General features: G+C 54.7%; 1 protein-coding gene across 2 annotated transcripts in view; it reads right to left on the minus strand.

Moving 5' to 3' along the window:
* Window positions 1-1,074: 1,074 nt before the first annotated feature.
* The window catches only part of ABR (active BCR-related), a 93,114-nt gene continuing 77,674 nt past the window's right edge, over window positions 1,075-16,514 (minus strand). For both annotated transcript variants that reach the window (XM_012657312.1, XM_012657314.1), the window contains exons 16-22: window positions 10,404-10,463; window positions 10,021-10,130; window positions 9,174-9,313; window positions 7,945-8,079; window positions 6,963-7,066; window positions 4,399-4,548; window positions 1,075-3,739 (exon numbers count right to left, since the gene is read on the minus strand). In XM_012657312.1, the coding sequence (XP_012512766.1) occupies window positions 3,650-3,739; window positions 4,399-4,548; window positions 6,963-7,066; window positions 7,945-8,079; window positions 9,174-9,313; window positions 10,021-10,130; window positions 10,404-10,463 (789 nt within the window). In that variant the 3' untranslated portion in view covers window positions 1,075-3,649. The remainder of the gene's footprint in view (window positions 3,740-4,398; window positions 4,549-6,962; window positions 7,067-7,944; window positions 8,080-9,173; window positions 9,314-10,020; window positions 10,131-10,403; window positions 10,464-16,514) is intronic.

A 16,514-nucleotide genomic window follows, 5' to 3' on the forward strand; every position in this document is an offset into this window, starting at 1 on the left:
ACCCAGCTGGTAACACCTTCCTCTGGCTGTGTCTGCTGTTTCCTTGGGATAACTGAGCCAGTGCACAGGGCTCTTGTCCTTCTATGGTGAATTCTATATAATGCCCCTCCCAGTTGCACAGCCACAAGGCTTTATCAACGCTAGGCAAGTTGGAGCATTCCCCAGAGCTCTAAGAACAAATTTAGGAGTGTTTCCTCTACCTAAATGCATCCCACCTATAAGCACTCTGAAGCAGGGGCGGTCAGACACTCCTACCTGGTACTGTCAAAGTACTCGGATGCCTGGGATCATCTATCAGCTGGTCTGGCACATGGGACCGAACTCAAGAAATGCTGCCCTCACAACTGCCTTGGAAAAGAAGAGCCCAGAGGCTGTCAGTAGCCATCAGTTCAATAAGCCAAGCATTGTCCACATTGACTATTCAATCAAGAGAGGAGATGAATAGTTTCCTGTTTTAGATGGCTAGGGAGCCAGCATGAGCTCATAAACCAAACAGCAACATTCAGAGACATCTGTTCCTGATCTCCAGAATAAACTCAGTGTCCAATGGCTTAGGCTGGAGGGAGGCTGCATTAACCCCACTGGCTCTCCCAAAGGGAGGGTGGGCCTTGTGGGGGATCCAGCTTCTCCATCAGGCAGATTAGACCAAAGACTGCCCCAAAGATGTGCCACTTCCAAGGAAAATGCAGAGAACAGTTTACATAGAATAAGCAGCTGCTTCTTCAATGGACAGCTTCCTGCCATCTCTCCGTAGCATATTGATGGCCAGGTCCCTGGTGAGACTTCTGTACTTGGTGGAAGGAACTGTAGCAGCAAATGCAGAAGGCAAGACCAGAAGCTGCCTGGCTGGCGCTTGACCTGGAAGGAGGCCTCCGTGAAGAGCAAGGACAGGGCTTGGGCTCACCTCCCCCACACTCTGCCCCCATCCCCAGGGGCCAAAAGGGAGGCTCAAGGGAGTGATCTAGGTAAATAGATTCCTGGAAACTCCCATCTGGATGCAGCTGGAAGAGTTAAATATTTAGATTGGTGGTCTTCCCTGGACGACTGAGAACACAAACATCCACACCACAGGGATGAGTTTTGTGCAAATGTTGGGGCTTTGCATTTTTTTTTTATTAACATTTTCCTCTCACATGGTTTACATCAATTTATAATAATCTACATAAATTGAAACAGAACATAGACAAAAAAAATATATCCTTACCAACTTATTAAAGTCAAATATTAATGAAGGGTCCCATCCTACCTGTATCAGCAAAAAACCAGCAGCCATCAGCTATTGCCCGGCAAGGACAGGCATACCTGGGATTCCGGTAGCCTGTCCTGGGCTCCTGTTGGCACAGCCCACCCTGCTGGGCAAACTGGGAGTTCTGGGCTGCACAGTCCCTGTCTCTCAGGAGAACCCCCCGTCATTTCCTTGGTACAGCTTAGTCCAGCTCTGGCACCCAACCCTCCCCACTCTGGGGTAGAACTTATAAATAGGAGCCTTTTGCATTTCTTGGCCCTTGCCGCCTTGCTCCTGTTCTCATGTTGCCTAAGCAAGCTTGTGGGCTGCAGGGCTCCCTGATGCTAAGAAGCAAACATTCCTTGTTTAGAAGGTGGGAGGCACCCACTTTGGGCTGTAACTAGCTCTGCTGGGCCTCTAATTCATTACTGTCAATCACTTTGGAAGCAAGCAAGAGCCTTCCATGCCACACACCAACACCTGAGTGCCAAGTAGACCTCAGGAGTGGTCAGATGCTGGATTTAGATCCAAGTGGCATTCCTTCCCCTTCACCTCCTGTCTCAGGGAGCAGGGCTCTTTGCTAAGCTGCAAACTGTCAGCTGGGTGGTCAGTATTCCAATGTGCACAGAATATACACTGTTCTGCAGAAGGCAAAAGGTACACACAGGATCAGAAAGGACCCTGTCTCTCACTGAGCAAGCACTACAGCTTTAGGGCCAGCAGTCCTTCTTTAAGACTTAGCCCTGAGCACAGCAATGAGAGCTGTTCTCCCCAATCCTGATGGCCTAGAATCTACTCTCTGCCACATGCAAGAGGCCAGGAGCTGTGCTGTAACGCAAGCCTTTGTCACTGGAGTGTCTGCCCTCCTAGGCTGATTGCCACAGCTAACAGCTGCTGCTCAGAGGGGAATTGCACTTTGGGAATACTCACTCCTTTCCAGTACTGAGCAGTGGTTCTGGAAGTTGGGACTGGAACCTGCTGATCCCCTACTCAGGAGTACAGCATCAACAAGGCGGGCCCCTTGCAAAACCTGGTCCCAAGAGATGCAGGTGCCTGTGATTCCTTGTCCGCCCCCAACTTCCGGAGTTTCCCAGAATTCACTCAAAACCTACATCCAGAAGCTAGGGATGGGGCGGGGGCAGCACCATGACAGCTAGCGACTGGACTGTGCCTTTCTTTCCCAGGTCCTGGAGTACACGTGGCAGTGGGGCTGCCCCATGGCAGTGCTTGGTTGTAGAGAATGTGTGTAAAGTCTAAGGCAAGAGCACCACGAGGTACTGAGGTGCCAGGTGGCCTCCTGGGTAGAGCCTGCCTGTTTCTGGACACCCGCTTTAGCCATATTAGCTGCCCTCCAGGAAGCCTGGCTCCACGAGAAAAGCCACAACAACTTGCTTCTAAGAGTGTGCCCGCACAGCTCAGGACACGCAGTGCTGCCGCCGTTCCTCTGACTGCTCGCCCTGTCTCGTTCCTCAGCAGCCTGACTGCGCCCCACCTCCCCCAGGTTCTCTCCTGACTCTGGCTGTCTTGCTAGCAGGTCACTTGTGAGTCTTCACACTCAAAGGAAATAGAACACCAGGGGAAAAGGAACTGAAAAGCAGTAGAAGAAACAGTCAAAGGTGCCTCACTGGTAGGCAGGAGACAGCAAATAAACCCCAGAAATGGAGATTCTCTTGTGGAAAATTCCAGAAATGAGCTCTCCAGCTTTGTGCTAAGCTGAGGATTAGTGTGAGTCTGTCTCCTTGTCCAACATTTGCACAGGCAGCAAGGCAAAGCAAATGTGCTTCCACAGGTGGGGGCAAGGAGAGGGCCGGGGCAGCAGGCGGCAGCAGCAGACGGGCCACCACGGCCGCCACCACCCAGGGCCTCTTCAGAGCTTTCAAGGTGATGGAGCAAAAACCGAAGCTGCACATGCACGCGGGCAGGCTGGGAAGGAGGAGAGGGTGGAGGGCACCGAGGGGAGGCTGCCAGGAGACGGCAATCTGGGAGCAGGGCCAAGAGAGGAGAAGCTGGCAGCGGTTATACAGTGCAAAATAAAAGCCCTTGGACTGGACTCGGGAGGAAAGAAAGTGTTGGAGGAAATGAAAGAACAAAGCAGGCTGTCTGTGTGCCCACACCGAGTCAGTCACTACCTTTTCTGCATGACAAATATACATAAAACAATTCCCGAACAACACAGAGCATCAGACACAGCTAGAGGTATGGAGGGCAGGAGCCCAGGGCGTGGCGGTGAGGCTGGGGCTGGTCAGCTGGCTTTGTACAGGTGGCACAAAAGACGCACACATTCCAGTTCTTGGAAGTCCGCTTCCCTCGGAGTCTGGAGTGCTGGGTTTGGGAGTTTGCTATTGCAGTCTTTCAAGTCTGTGGTAGGCCCCTGGCCGGAGGGGCTGGCTCTGGCCACCCCCCCGCAGCTGCCCCCGCCTTGGGCTACACGTCGGTAGAGAAGTACAGTGTGTTCCGCTTCAGTTCTGCAAAGGAGATGGGGGGGTGCTGCAGGTAGTAGAGAAGGACCTGGACCTGTGGGGAGACAGGGAGACTGAGGCTGAGGACCTTGTCCTCCTGGCCTTCCTCATCTACTCTGCTGAGAAGAAATGGTCCCTGGGCTGGGGCAAGTCTCCGCTGCCCCTCCTACTCTCCAGGCCGGTTCTGGCCATCGCCCCTTCCTCAGCAGCCCCGCTGTGTTTGCTCTTTTGCAGCAGTAGAGGGCGCTGCAGGGCAGACAGTACGGGAGCCTGGGGCCACTTCCTAAGTCATAAGCTTCCAACCTCATCTTGAGGTTAGCTCTGGCTTAGCAGCTCTGCCTCTGACAGGCCCCTGCCCTGGGTCTCGCAGGTATCCTAGGGAGGCCTGACCCTGGAAGCAACCTCAGAGCTTCCATGCATGAGGGCAGACCCCTAGAATATTCCTGTACTGCTGAGCTTGTTCTCTGAGACCAAGGTACCCCTGGAATGTAGCCAGCACCTGGGACATTCTCTGCACCCCTGTCTAGGCTCATACATTTTGTTTTGGCCTGGGAGGGGCAGGACTGTTCATAGCTCTGTCTCTCTGGTGACAGCCTAGAGACCATCAACCCAGCTTCCCATGAAGGGAGAAGAGTGGGGACTTTGAGCTGTTCTCTACCCGTAAGGGGACTTATGTCACCCCTCCACTGTAGGCCTGGGCAGCACTGGTGATACCTGTGCCATGACATCATGGGACCAGATGTCTGCAGCTGACGTGAGGTGTGCTTTGCTTTCCACTTCTGAGGGTCTCAGTAACGTGGGGCCAAACACGGTAGCCAGGTTGTGAAGTGACATTTTGTTGATGGGCTCCTTCTCAGCAACCCTGAAAGGGAGAGCAGGGGTAGAAGGAAGTCATTCGTCAGCAGCCACTTGGAGCTCAGGACCCTTGGCTAAGCCACTCCCGGAAGGACTCTGGAAGGTGCTCGCCTAGCCTCCCTCTCCTAAGGGTAGAGTCCGCCTGGTGGGAAGGGGACTAAGCCAAGGGACCAAGGCCCCAGCTGTGTCCCAGTGTACTGTTAAAGCAGAATCCCAGCTTCTGGGCCACCCTGGAACTGATGGTAACCTGCCAGAGCCAGAAGGCCCCACAGACATCAACTCCCACCCCCCCACCTTACAGAGAACGATATCACTGTTCTAAGAACTTTCCCTGTGATAACTCATACTCATCACAGTGCTTTGAAGTAGGTACTACTATCATCATCCCCAATGTGGAGATGAAGAAACCAAACCAAAGTACAGAGAGGTTAAGTGACTCACTCAAGGTCACGAGCATGTGGTAGGGCTGGGATTTGAACCCAGGCAGCGCACCCTAGAGCCCATGCTCTTGACCCCTCTGCTGTTTACCTAGGATCAAGAGGTCAAGCTGTGCTTTGTAACCTGGAGGAAGAGTCACAGTGGCTGGGGCAGCAGAGAAAGGAAGGGAGGGCCTGGGGCCCTGCAATAGTTGCTGCTAGACCCAGGCTCTGCCTGCTGTGCTATGGCAGGAGCATCCCTAATCCCAGATGAGCCCAGGGGCTGTCTTTCCATGCCCTTCCAGAAGGGTCTGCCTCAAGGGACCCCAGAGTTGCCTCCCTTTGGATCTTTCCCTGCTTCTCTTGCATAATAGGCCAGATGCTCTGAAGATACTTCCCCTGAGTAACAGCAGGAGCTGCCATCTGTGGCTGGTGTCCAGGAAGGCCTAGTACCACCAAACACATCAGAGGCTCTGGGTCTCCCTCAGTCCTAGGAATACTTCTGGGCCTGAGACCCACTAGCCCTGGGCAGTGCCTCACCCCACTACCAGCTACGATACCATCATCCTACCCTCTAGGCAGGAGCCACGGGGGCGCTTGCTTTGGAAAAGGGCAGACATGTTGCAACGCCAACAGGCAGCTGTGTGGCGAGGCCAGCGCCCTTGTATCTCTCTCTGTCTCTCTCTCTCTCTCTCACACACACACACACCCACACACACACACACACACAGCCAGTGCCCTCATTTCTCTCTCTCTCTCTCTCTCTCTGTCTCTCTCTCTTTCTCTCTCTCACACACACACATACCCAAACACGGCCAGTGCCCTCATCTTTCTCTCTCTCTCTCTCACACACACACACACACACACACACACACACACACACACACACGCAGACGGACCAGGGGCCAGATGTGGGAAGACTGTGCCCGGTTCCCAGGGTGGAAAACCTAATGAATTTTCCCTTCCTACTCCTCTGTGTGTCCTCCCCACAGCGCTTGCCAAACTATTTGGGAATTGGTTAGGGCTTTGGTCCTGGCCAAACCAGAGGAAAAATGTCTCATAATGGGAAAAACAAGACACCAGCCCGAGGCACATCCAGGTCCCCATTGGCCCCACCGAGCCTGGCCTGGCTGAGCTGCAGCAGGGCGCAGGGCCCGGGCCGGAGGGGGTTTGAGTCAGGGAGGAACTGGTCTGCAGAGCAGCCCCCTCTTAGGGGGGCTCCCTGGTCCTGCGTGGCAAGTGGACTTAAGGGATGCCCAGTGACTTCTCCCCACTCACACCTGGGATTGGTCCTGGGCTCAAACGTGAGTCATGAGGACACCTTCAGGGCTAGTTTCGGTTCTGAACTTTGCTGCAGGCATCAGCTTTCACAGTTCTTGGTTTGAGGTGACTATGGAAAGGGTGGAGGGGAAGGTGAGAAGGGTCTTAGTTTAGGATTTAGAAGATGTGGGTCCTAAGGACAGATCTGCTACTAACCCAAGCAAGTCCCCGCTGGACTTGGGGACTCAGTTTCCCTATCTGTTAAGTGAGATGTGGGCCAAGACTGCGGGTTTCAAACTTTTTGACTGTGACCCACAATAACAAACACATTTTACGTTGTAACACAGTACACGTGTCTGTATGTAACTGAACAAAACAACACTACTTAGGTTCACTGCTTACTGTGTACCCTAATGCTGTCTATTTTATTTCATTTTCAAAAGGCTAAATTGACTGAATGAACCAATGATAGGTTGGGACCCACTGGTTATAAAATCCACCTACAGTCCTTGGCTCTAGCCCCACCATTCTATAGCCAATATTTGAGGTTGCTGTTAGGACCCAAATATTCTCAAAACAGAAGAATGTGAGTGTAAGAAGCTGGAAAGCAAACTCTCACCCTGCTGCGGACAGCCCGACAGAGACCAGCACCCACGAGGTGGGGCTGAGGCCACGTGCTCTGCAGCTGGGGCCTGCTCCGCCTTCCCTGCCCTCCCCTTGGCCGCCCCCCCCCCCCCCCCCGTAACCTTTCAAAGGGTCCAACAGGAAGAGGAAGGTGATGAGGTTGGGGTCGGGCAGGGAGCGGAGCAGGTGCATCATGCAGTTTTCCTTGGCAGCAGGGTCCGACAGGGCTGTGGGGAGAGAAGGGTTCAAGCAGGGTTCAGTTCCTGGGGCTCCTAGCCAGGGCCTCCATGGTCAAGAAGCTGCCTGGTGTACAGGGGAGCAGACCCTGCAGGCAAGGGCCTGGCGTCTGGGTGGGCTATGGGCAGCTGGCTCCTCCAGGAGGCCCCAGCACGACTGGTCACTCAGGCAGAAGGCAGGCGGGCGGGGAGCAGACCCCTCCTGCCCCGACTGCACGGGCCTTAGCCGCTGCCGCCGTTCTCCATGCCCGGTCTGTATGGCTAAGTTTAAGCCAATGGTGACAGATGCTGCCAGTGATGGGAATGTTTTCTTTCCACTACCTGATGCTGATGCATGGGAGTAAGCAGCCTTTCGTGGGGCTCCTCGTTCCCCACAGGGGCTGCCCCTGGAGAAGAAAAGGCAGGAGAGATGCACTTGGGCCTAGACTTGGCCCAGGTAGGTGGAGGCAGAAGGCCTGCTGGCAGGGCTCAGCACAGGGGACAGATGAGTGAGTGCTCCTTCTGGAAGGCTCAGCGTGAGCCATCTCCAGTGCCCTCTGGCTCGAATCAGCCTCCTCCTTGGCTCAGGGATGCTGGCTTCTGCCCGCTCACCTCAGGGCAGGCTTCCCTGGATGCCTGAGTTTCCAAGCAAGGAGGCCAGTGTCCAAGCAGGAACCACAGAGGGTTGCCCATGGGGACATGAGGGGAGAGAGGCAGGCAAGAGGCCTGGCGTCTCAGCCAGCCACCTGTCACCCTCTGGGCCCCTCAGCCACATGGCCCCAGGGCACTGGAAAGATCCATGAGCAAAGGAACCCAGATAGCTTCTCTTTTCAGTGGGCAGGGAGCCCTGGCTCAGCCCCACCCAGCCCTCAGGTCCCCAGGAGCCGCACCGATGCCCTCCATGAAGGCTGGGTAAAGCCGGTCTGTGAGGAGGGGCTCGGGCAGTTCCCGGAAGTAGAGCTTGAGGGTGCCGGCGATGGCATTGATGTCCATGTCACTCAGCATCAGCAGGATGTCCTTGTTATCTGCAGGGGTGGAGGGCAAGGTCAGGGGCTGTGTGGCAGCCCTCAGCTGGGCAGGCGGCCCTGCCCCATCCCTTACCCATCTGAGACAGCCCCCACCCACTCCATCTCTGCTTCTGGTCTCCCCCAGCAAGGAAGGATGTAGGTAGTGCCCACAGGTGTCTGTGACTCAGCTCTGTCGGTTGGGGGTGGGGGCAGCAAGGAGAGACAGGCTGGGGTCCGGTCTACTGTGCTCCCGGGGAGTGGGAGGGAGCATCGCCCAGAGCTCTGGAGCCACGTCCAAACCACACCGTCCTTCCAGCTGGAGTCTCCCCATTGCTAAGACCCTCTCTGGAACGTACTGCCCATTTTTCACACCCCAAATCATATCCTGACAAAGCCTCAGCTTCCAGGTTGCACAGATGAGCCAAGTGTCAGCACGTTCCCAGGGCCTGTCCTGTCCTCTGCCCCAGGCCCCCCACTCAGTCCCACATGGAACCATCACTGCCTGGCCAGCTCCGGTCTCCTGACTATCGGGTCTGCTGCTGCTGCCGCCCCTGCGACCTGAATCAGCAGGAGGAGGGAAGAGGAACCAGAAAGGTCAGGCCTCCCCACCGTGGACGGTACACAGTGGCAGAGCTACCCCAAAGCGCACTCGGGGCCCTGGAGTCAGCAGCCGGGAGCCCGGGCCAGCAAGCCCAGGCTCAAAGCCCTTTCATTTCCCTGCAGCCCACTAGGCACCAGCAAAAAGCCAGGAACACAGACTCTGCAGTCACGTCTGAGTTTAAGTCCAGGATCAAAACCTACAAGCTGAGTAATCCTGGGCAAGTGACTTGGCCTCTCTGAGCTGCTTCAGTTTCTTTATCTGTAGCAATGGATGAGAGATTAGAGGGGAGGGAGATTACATGAGAAAATGCAAAAAAAGCACTTGCCACAGGGGCTCAGAAACGGTCTGCCCCAAGTCATGCTGGACCGTGCGTGGGTCGCAGACCAAGGCTCCCCTGCCACGGGCTAGTGCAGGCCTCTCCGTGGACAAGCGCTCCTGGTTCCCCGGTGCTCTCCTACCAGCCCTGTGAGCCAGCTCGCCCCCACTCCCAGGCCGGGCCTCCCAGACTCACTGGCATCAAAGACGGCCTTCAGCGCCTGGATGTCCGTGGCCACCCCTGATATCCGGTAGATGCCGACCTCCTCGATGCCCCTCTTCTCCACCTCTTCCACGCACTGCCGCACGATGTAGGGCACCTTGGAGCGCTCCCGCCTGGGGGAGGGGTGTGAGGGGAGGGTGGAGGAGGTTCCTGATGGCAGCTAGCCTGTAGCGCCCCCACCCCAGCATGCCTGGGCCTTGGAGAGCTCTAGCCTCTGGGATCAGGGGTGGGAGGAGCAAGGAGACGGCTGAGAAAGAGGCCATGCCACCCCGACCCCACTCAAAGCCACCTGCCGAGGGACATCAAGGACGCTATAGGAGAACATTTTGGAAGATAAGCCCAAAGACTCGGGGAAAGAATGTTCCCTCAGATTCAGATGTTTATGGGGGGCCCAGCAGGTAACGCGGGAGGTGGGTCAGGTCCTGAGACACAGGGTCAGAGGGCACAGTGAACTGGAGGACACATGTCCCTTCCCAGGGGACAGCTACTTCCTGGATTCCAGCCTGTTGCTGCTGAGCCAAAATGCGTACCCACGGTTGACAAATCTTCCCATTTATTATGAGAAGCAGACAAGCTGGGATTTGCACATGCAACCTCCCAGTGTTTAAATGCTAGCTCATTTATTTCTAAAACATCGTGGGAGCCAGAGGACACGCCTCTGTGGGCCATTGTGGCCTCCAACTTGGCCATCTGTGACTGCTGAACTGAGGGTGACTGATTAGGTGCTTGGCACGGGCACAGGCAGGAAGGGCTTGGGGGAGGGGCCAGCGGGGACCCAGGGTGCTGATGTCAGCTCTTGGACAATGGAGGCAGCACCTACTTAGTCACCACGCTGATCTTCACACCAAAGACACCGGTCTGCTTTTTGGATGGGGTCCTCTTCAGGCTCATGTCTCGGCTGGTGAATTTCATGGAGAATTCCACTTTGATCTAGTAGGGGGGAGGCAGGCACAAGTTCCCCAGGGCATGAGTGCCTGAGGAATGCCTCCCAAAACATAGGGTTCCCCCTCCCCAGGACTGTAAACAAGGGCTAGCACCCAGGGCTCCCTAAACACCTGCGAGATGGTATTGGGAAGGGCAGGGCAGAGCGGGGAGAGAGGGACTGGGCTAAGGGAGGCAGGGGAAGCATAGTGCCCCGAGGGAGCAGCCAGAGGGCAGGGCTGCCCACCCACCGCACAGACACCTCCACCTCTCCTGGCTCACCCCGTTCATCTCAATCACGTCTGTGTGCCAGTTCTTGGTTTCTACAGTTTGTGGGTCCAGCTGCAGCGAAAGGGAGAGAGAGAATGTGAGTGAGAGAGAGGCAACAGCTCAGAGACCAAGCCGGAGCTCTCCCTGCTGGTCAGCACCTGCTCACCAACCAGCTACACGGGAAGGCAGATCGAAGGGGAGAGGGGAGGACCCTGATGCTGATCTGGAAGTCAACCTTTCTGGGTGGCCCTAGCCCCCAGGCCTCCCGCCCCCCTCCCTGGGCTACAGAAGGACCCCCCCTGTGAAGGAGGTAGGGTGCACTGTTAGGTACTTCTGCCCAGCACCCTGTGAGATGGGCATTATTACCCCATTTCACAGATGCAGAAATGGAGATTCACAAACTCTACTCCTGAATTGGAGTCATCAGGAGAGGATAACTTGGGTGAAGCAGCTGGCTCCCAAATAAGCCAATACCCTACAGGGGAAGTCTCCGACGTGGGCTGGACCCAGCGAGGTGCGGATACCAGGGGAGGGTCAGAGGCGTCCCTCTCCTGGAAATGTTCCAGACTGTTTTTGTAACTCAGAGGCCTTCGAACTGTTTTGCCTGTGCACCCACAAACTAACTCCGAAAACCTACACACTCCCCGACACATTTTTAAGTCAACATCTGAACATTTCCATGGCAAATTTAAATAGTTGCAAAGAATATAATTTCCAGAATAACATAAATATTGCCATTTTAAAATAAAACTGTTACATCATTCTTTCAAGTGTATTCAGTGGAATCTAAATACCATAGGGATATAATACCCGCAATCATCCATTTAAAAAATACATGAACAAGCTCTCTGTTCCTTTGCAGAGACCCTGCATTGTTTTTTTCCTCCTTTCTATTCCATTTTTCCTAAAAAAAAATTCTGTCCCAGTTTTTATTTTTATATTTTCGAGTCTTTTCTTCATCACCCTATTACATTTTGCTTCCACAAAAACATCTGTATAAATGGAAAAGAAAAATATCCTGGGACCACGGGGCTCTGAATATTCAAAAGATATCCAGGATTAGTTATTGCCACGATGTGCGGCACACAGTCAAAAACTGAGCCCACAAATGCAAATACACACTGAGCAGCGAAGTAACATTTCGGTAGACTTGTATCTCTTAACAAGATGGGCAGAATAGTTTTTGTTTCAGTTCACGTATCTATATGAATATTATTTTCACATAGAGAGAAATGGAGTTCAGCACCAATTTTTTTTTTAATTTCAAAAAAACCTTCTTATTTAGGGGGTACAATGTGTTTTTTGTTACGTGGATGAGCTGTATCAGGCTGGAGTCAGGGCTTTCAGTGTACCCGCCAGGAGAACAGTGTATATTGTACCCAACAGGTAATTTTTATCCCTCGCCCCCTCCCACGCTCTCCCTTTTTTAGTTTCCAGTGTCCGTTATAGCTCTTTATGACCATATATATCCAGCGCCAATTCTGTTCCTGTTTTGGGGTTGTTTTTTTTTTTTGGTTTTGTTTTAAAAGATGTGGACGATGAAACATTCTGTTCACAAAAATAAGTAGATGAAGGTGAAAAGAGTTTTATTACAGCGATGTTATGTGATTCTTTAACTTCTTTCCAACGTATTTGCCTTAAATTGCATACAACGTACTTAGTATGGAAATTATTTTAAATGATCTCTCAGCTGACAATTAAGTCCTCCATCATTTTTGGGGGAGGCAAAGAATTAGATACTACTTGACTTCTGAAAGGCTTTGTAACCGGCCATTAGAGATTTTTACTTTCTCAACACCTCCAGGGACATTTCTAAAAGCCCCTCTGTTTGCCACCCAGGAGGTCTGGGCGCCCCCACGGCAAGCCTCGGGCCTTTCATCTGCAGAGGAGGAGAGGGGCCCGGCAGCGAGATGTCGAGATGTCGGTTCTTGGGCAGGGTGATTTTTGGCAAGAGCACCTGTGGTAGCTCAGGATCTGCAAACTGAGTCCCTTAAAACTCTCCCAGCCCACACAGCCCTTGGAAAGTCTGTGTACCCCAGGGGTGTGTGTGCCACAGTACGAACACTGCTGCTATAACAGGCCACCACCACCACAGAAGGAAAACCAGATCTGGGTCAGCCCAGGGTGGGCCAGGCCCTGTGGCTTCCTGCAGCTCAAGGTAAGTCCTTCCAGCACCTTCTGTCACTGGCTGGGGACAAGTGGCACTCAAGCCTCTGACCAGGTCTGGGGTCTGCACTTGGCTCACCCTGGGCCCTGTATCTGGGCTGGCTGTGGCCCAGGCCTAGTCTTCAGCAGTCAGTTCCCTGCCAAGAGGAGGGATGGAACTGAGGGGAGGCAGGGAAAGTGGCGTGGAGAGAGGCACACACCCCTGGGGAGAACCACTGCCTCAGCACATCCTCAAATGCAAGGCACGCGGGAGGCCATCGCCAACCCGGCTGCTGCACAGGTCCCTGTCCCTGCTGGGTCCCCAAAGGAAGTGCCAACTTTGGCCTCACTTTCCTGAAACCTCCTTCCCCTCTAAACTTCTTTATGTTCCAAACCCTCCCTGCCCCTCGTAGCTCCTTCATCTCATCTAGGCTGCTGGCTCTCGGACACAGGGCCAGGGTCTGTCCCCAGCTCTGTGCCCCAGCAGTGGCCACACAGGGCAGAAGGATCTCAAATGCTTTTTGTCAACTGACCAAGGCAGATGCTACCCTTAGGAGAAACATTCTGGAGTTGTCATGCCCCCTTCAAAAAAATATTTTTAAATTATTTATTTATATATTTTTATTTTGTAGAGACAGGGTCTCGCTATGTTGCCCAGGCTGATCTTGAACTCCTGGGCTCAAGTGACTCTCCCCCTGCCTCAGCCTCCTGGGTAGCTAGGATTATAGGCTTGCACCACTGTGCCCAGCCCTTAATTTTTAATTGACACATTGTAATTATATGTATTTATGGGGGACAATGTGATGTTTCGATACTACCCCTTTTCAAGGCACATCTCTCCAGGCATCAGCACAAGCCTCAGGCCGATTCCACGGCACCTGGTCAGAGTCCTCTGCCCCGGCTTCCCATGACCGGGCACCTCCTGGTGGCTGCTACAGGCTGAGCCAATGGTGTGAGTGCTGGAGTTGCGTCTGGACACAGCCCGAGTGGGGCAAGTGCACGGCTGGGAGTCAGGCTGATCTGGGTCTCCCACTCAACTGTGTGAATTTGGGCAAGTCATGCAACCTCCTTGAACCTCGGTTTCCTCATGGGGGTATTGTTCCTACCTCACAGGGTTGTTATGGGAAATAGTAACCACAACGGGCATATTTTGAGCACTTCCTGTAAGTCTCACAAACCCTTTACACAAAGCATCTCAGTTAATCATCACAAGCCTGTGAGGTTTAAGCCTTCACAGCTGCTCCCGTTTCACAGATGCGGATGCTGAGGCTTGAAGAGAACGAGGAACTTGCCCAGTGCCATCCATCCAGGCAGTGAGAGCTGGGGTCCAAATCAAGTCTCCCTGGCTCACTCTTTCTGCTGAAGCTGCAAGGTAACCAAAGTCTCTAACCTGTGCTCACACTTTGCAGCAACAACGGCAGCTGCTGTTGCCACAGTTTACTCAGAAAGACATCAGGCCTCCTGGCCTGTGGTCTTACCCCAGGGTGAGCAGACCTGGGTACCAGCAGGCCACCTCCAGTGCAATCCTTCCTTCCATTCCCTCCCTCCCTATAGCGTCTGTTCCAGCTGCCTGGTGCGACCCTACATTTTCCTGGAAGTATCAGAGACAGGGAAAGCACCGCCTGATGCCAAGGCCTCATTCTAGCCCCGCCTCTTCTAGAGAGCCTTCCTGGATAGCCCCAGGCCACAGGACTTGTCAGCTGCTCTCTGCCTTCCTGCCCACTAGCATCCCACCCCCCACTGCCTGCCAGGTACCACGTGCCGCCGTTTCACACGCTCCAGCCGTCACAGGCCAGGCCTGGGTAAGGTGCCACCTTCTTGTTTTGCTGCGAGTCCATACCCTATCCCTGCCATTTTCCTAGTGCCCGTAGAGGGAGGCCTGCCTAGGCTCTCGGCACCCTGACAACGATGCTTTGTCTCCCAGGAGGCCAACAGCCTCCAGAAACCAAGTCTATTTCAGGATGTCATTTAAATACAGAGAAGGGAGGGTGGGGAGTGGAGAGGGACAGGGCCCATTTTTCCAGAGAAATGCTGTTGCCTGAATTGCTGTGGTTATTTATAACTCCTGGGAAATGTGGACTCTGCTATTTCCTGATTAGATTAGTGCCGGGCGAAGGAGCCAGGCCCTGGCATGTCAGGGGACAGGAATACCTGACTGCTCACCCTCTAGGCCCAGCAGACAGGTGCCATCCCTGGGCCCCAGGGAGCAGGTACCTGAGGGACAGCAGATCACCTGAAGGAGGGAGACAGATGGCGCTTGCAAAGGGCCAGGCTGGGGAGACCCACCAAGGGCACCTCCTTCACACACACACACAGTGGGGCTCCCCCCAGGTGGGGCATAGGCAGGCGACAGAAACGGGCCGCAAAACATCTAGGAGGAGGTTATGAATGACTGGGCCACACACAGTCACCAAGAGTAGCTCAACTATTTTCTTTTTGTCTTGCGTTTAGCCATGGTCAAATCATGGCAACATGTTCAGATCTCCCCCAAGAGAGACACTGACCTTTGGGGCTGGTGTCTGGGAGAGCACCAGGTCCCTTGCACCAAAAACCTGGGCCTCTGCTGGGAGCCCTGCAGGTGGCTGGGGGAGGCCGCCTCACCTTTCTGGACTGAAGCAGCCTCCTGTGGAGGACAGGAAGCACCCAAGCCACCTCACAGCGGGGTGAGAGGATTTGAGGTTCCAGGGACAGAGGAGGGAACTCTGCACGCCTGCACATCCTCTAGGGCTGAGTTTCAGGAATGTCCTGGGGTCCCCTCTGACAGGTCTAAGCCCTTCCTCCCGGCCCGTGTCCCACCAGCCTGCTGCAGGTGACCCCATCGCTTCTCCTTCCTCTGCCTGTTCAAGGCCAGCTCCCAGCGCTTGAGTGTGGGGCACTGTCACCTGCGGGGTCTCCATTCCTGCTTCCTAATAGGTGACAGAGCCACGTTCAAACCCGGATCCTTGACTGTCAAACCACACTCTTTCCACCATACCACACCAAAATCTTCTGGGACGATTTTTGCCACCTTCCCTTCCCATAAGCCCTTGCATGGGGTCCTTCCATCTATGGTCAGCTGGGGCTTAACGGTTAGAGTCAGCCACGCAGTGGAGGGGAGGTGGAGGCACGGAGCAGCCTTCAGCCAGCGTTACTCTGGATGTCACGCAGGGGCTGGCTGGATGACAGTATCGCCAGGCTCCACCCCCTTCTCCAGAGCCCCAGTCTCCTGCCCCTGCATGCCCCCCGCCTTCCCTTCACTCTCGCCTCTGCCCTACCCCTGGCCTCTGAGCCCCAGGCCTGGCACCCCTGTCTTGGAAAGTGGGTGGACTTCCCTCAAAGCCCAGAGTTGGTTTTAGAGGTTAATAAAAACTAAGTGCTTCCTGACAACAGGGCAGTAAATCCAGTCACTCTACGAGGCAGGACAGGAATGTTAGAAAAGGACTCAGGAAAGACCTGAATGAGGCCTGCCCTTGGACAGGACTCTGCGCAGAAGGGAGAGCTGTCTGCCTGCCCTGGAGAGGCCGTGCACAGCGGGCCCTGCTCCAGGAAGTGTGTCCGATGGTGGCCGTGTTTCCTGTGGCTCCCAGGCCGGTGGCCACGGTGGCGGTCCTGGGCCGGCTTTCCTCTGCCCTCTCCCAAGTGCAGCCGACGCTCAGGGATGGGTCCCCTTGGGACACGGAAGCCAGCCTGTCATTGGGACGGACCGCAGGCGTGAGAGGCCTGGTACTGCTGGCAGTGGGGAACCAGGAGCTGCCAAGAGCCTGCCTCTCCTCCCTCGGGAGGGCACTGGAGGATTCCGTCAACGTGGCTGTTCTGAGACGCAGAGAGGGTGGGGCTGTGGGGCCCGCGGCCTGGCTTCCAGCTTGGCAGCTGGGTCAGGAGAGACCAGGATCAGGCCCAGTAAACTCTCCTCCTCTTCCCAGGGGCCCGGCAGCCCCACCAAGGTTTGCCCAGCTACCCCAGGCCAGCCACAGCCACTTGGGCTGACTGTGTTACAAG

This window comes from Propithecus coquereli, unplaced genomic scaffold, assembly GCF_000956105.1.
Source record: "Propithecus coquereli isolate 6110/MARCELLA unplaced genomic scaffold, Pcoq_1.0 Scaffold536, whole genome shotgun sequence".
Lineage (NCBI taxonomy): Eukaryota > Metazoa > Chordata > Mammalia > Primates > Indriidae > Propithecus > Propithecus coquereli.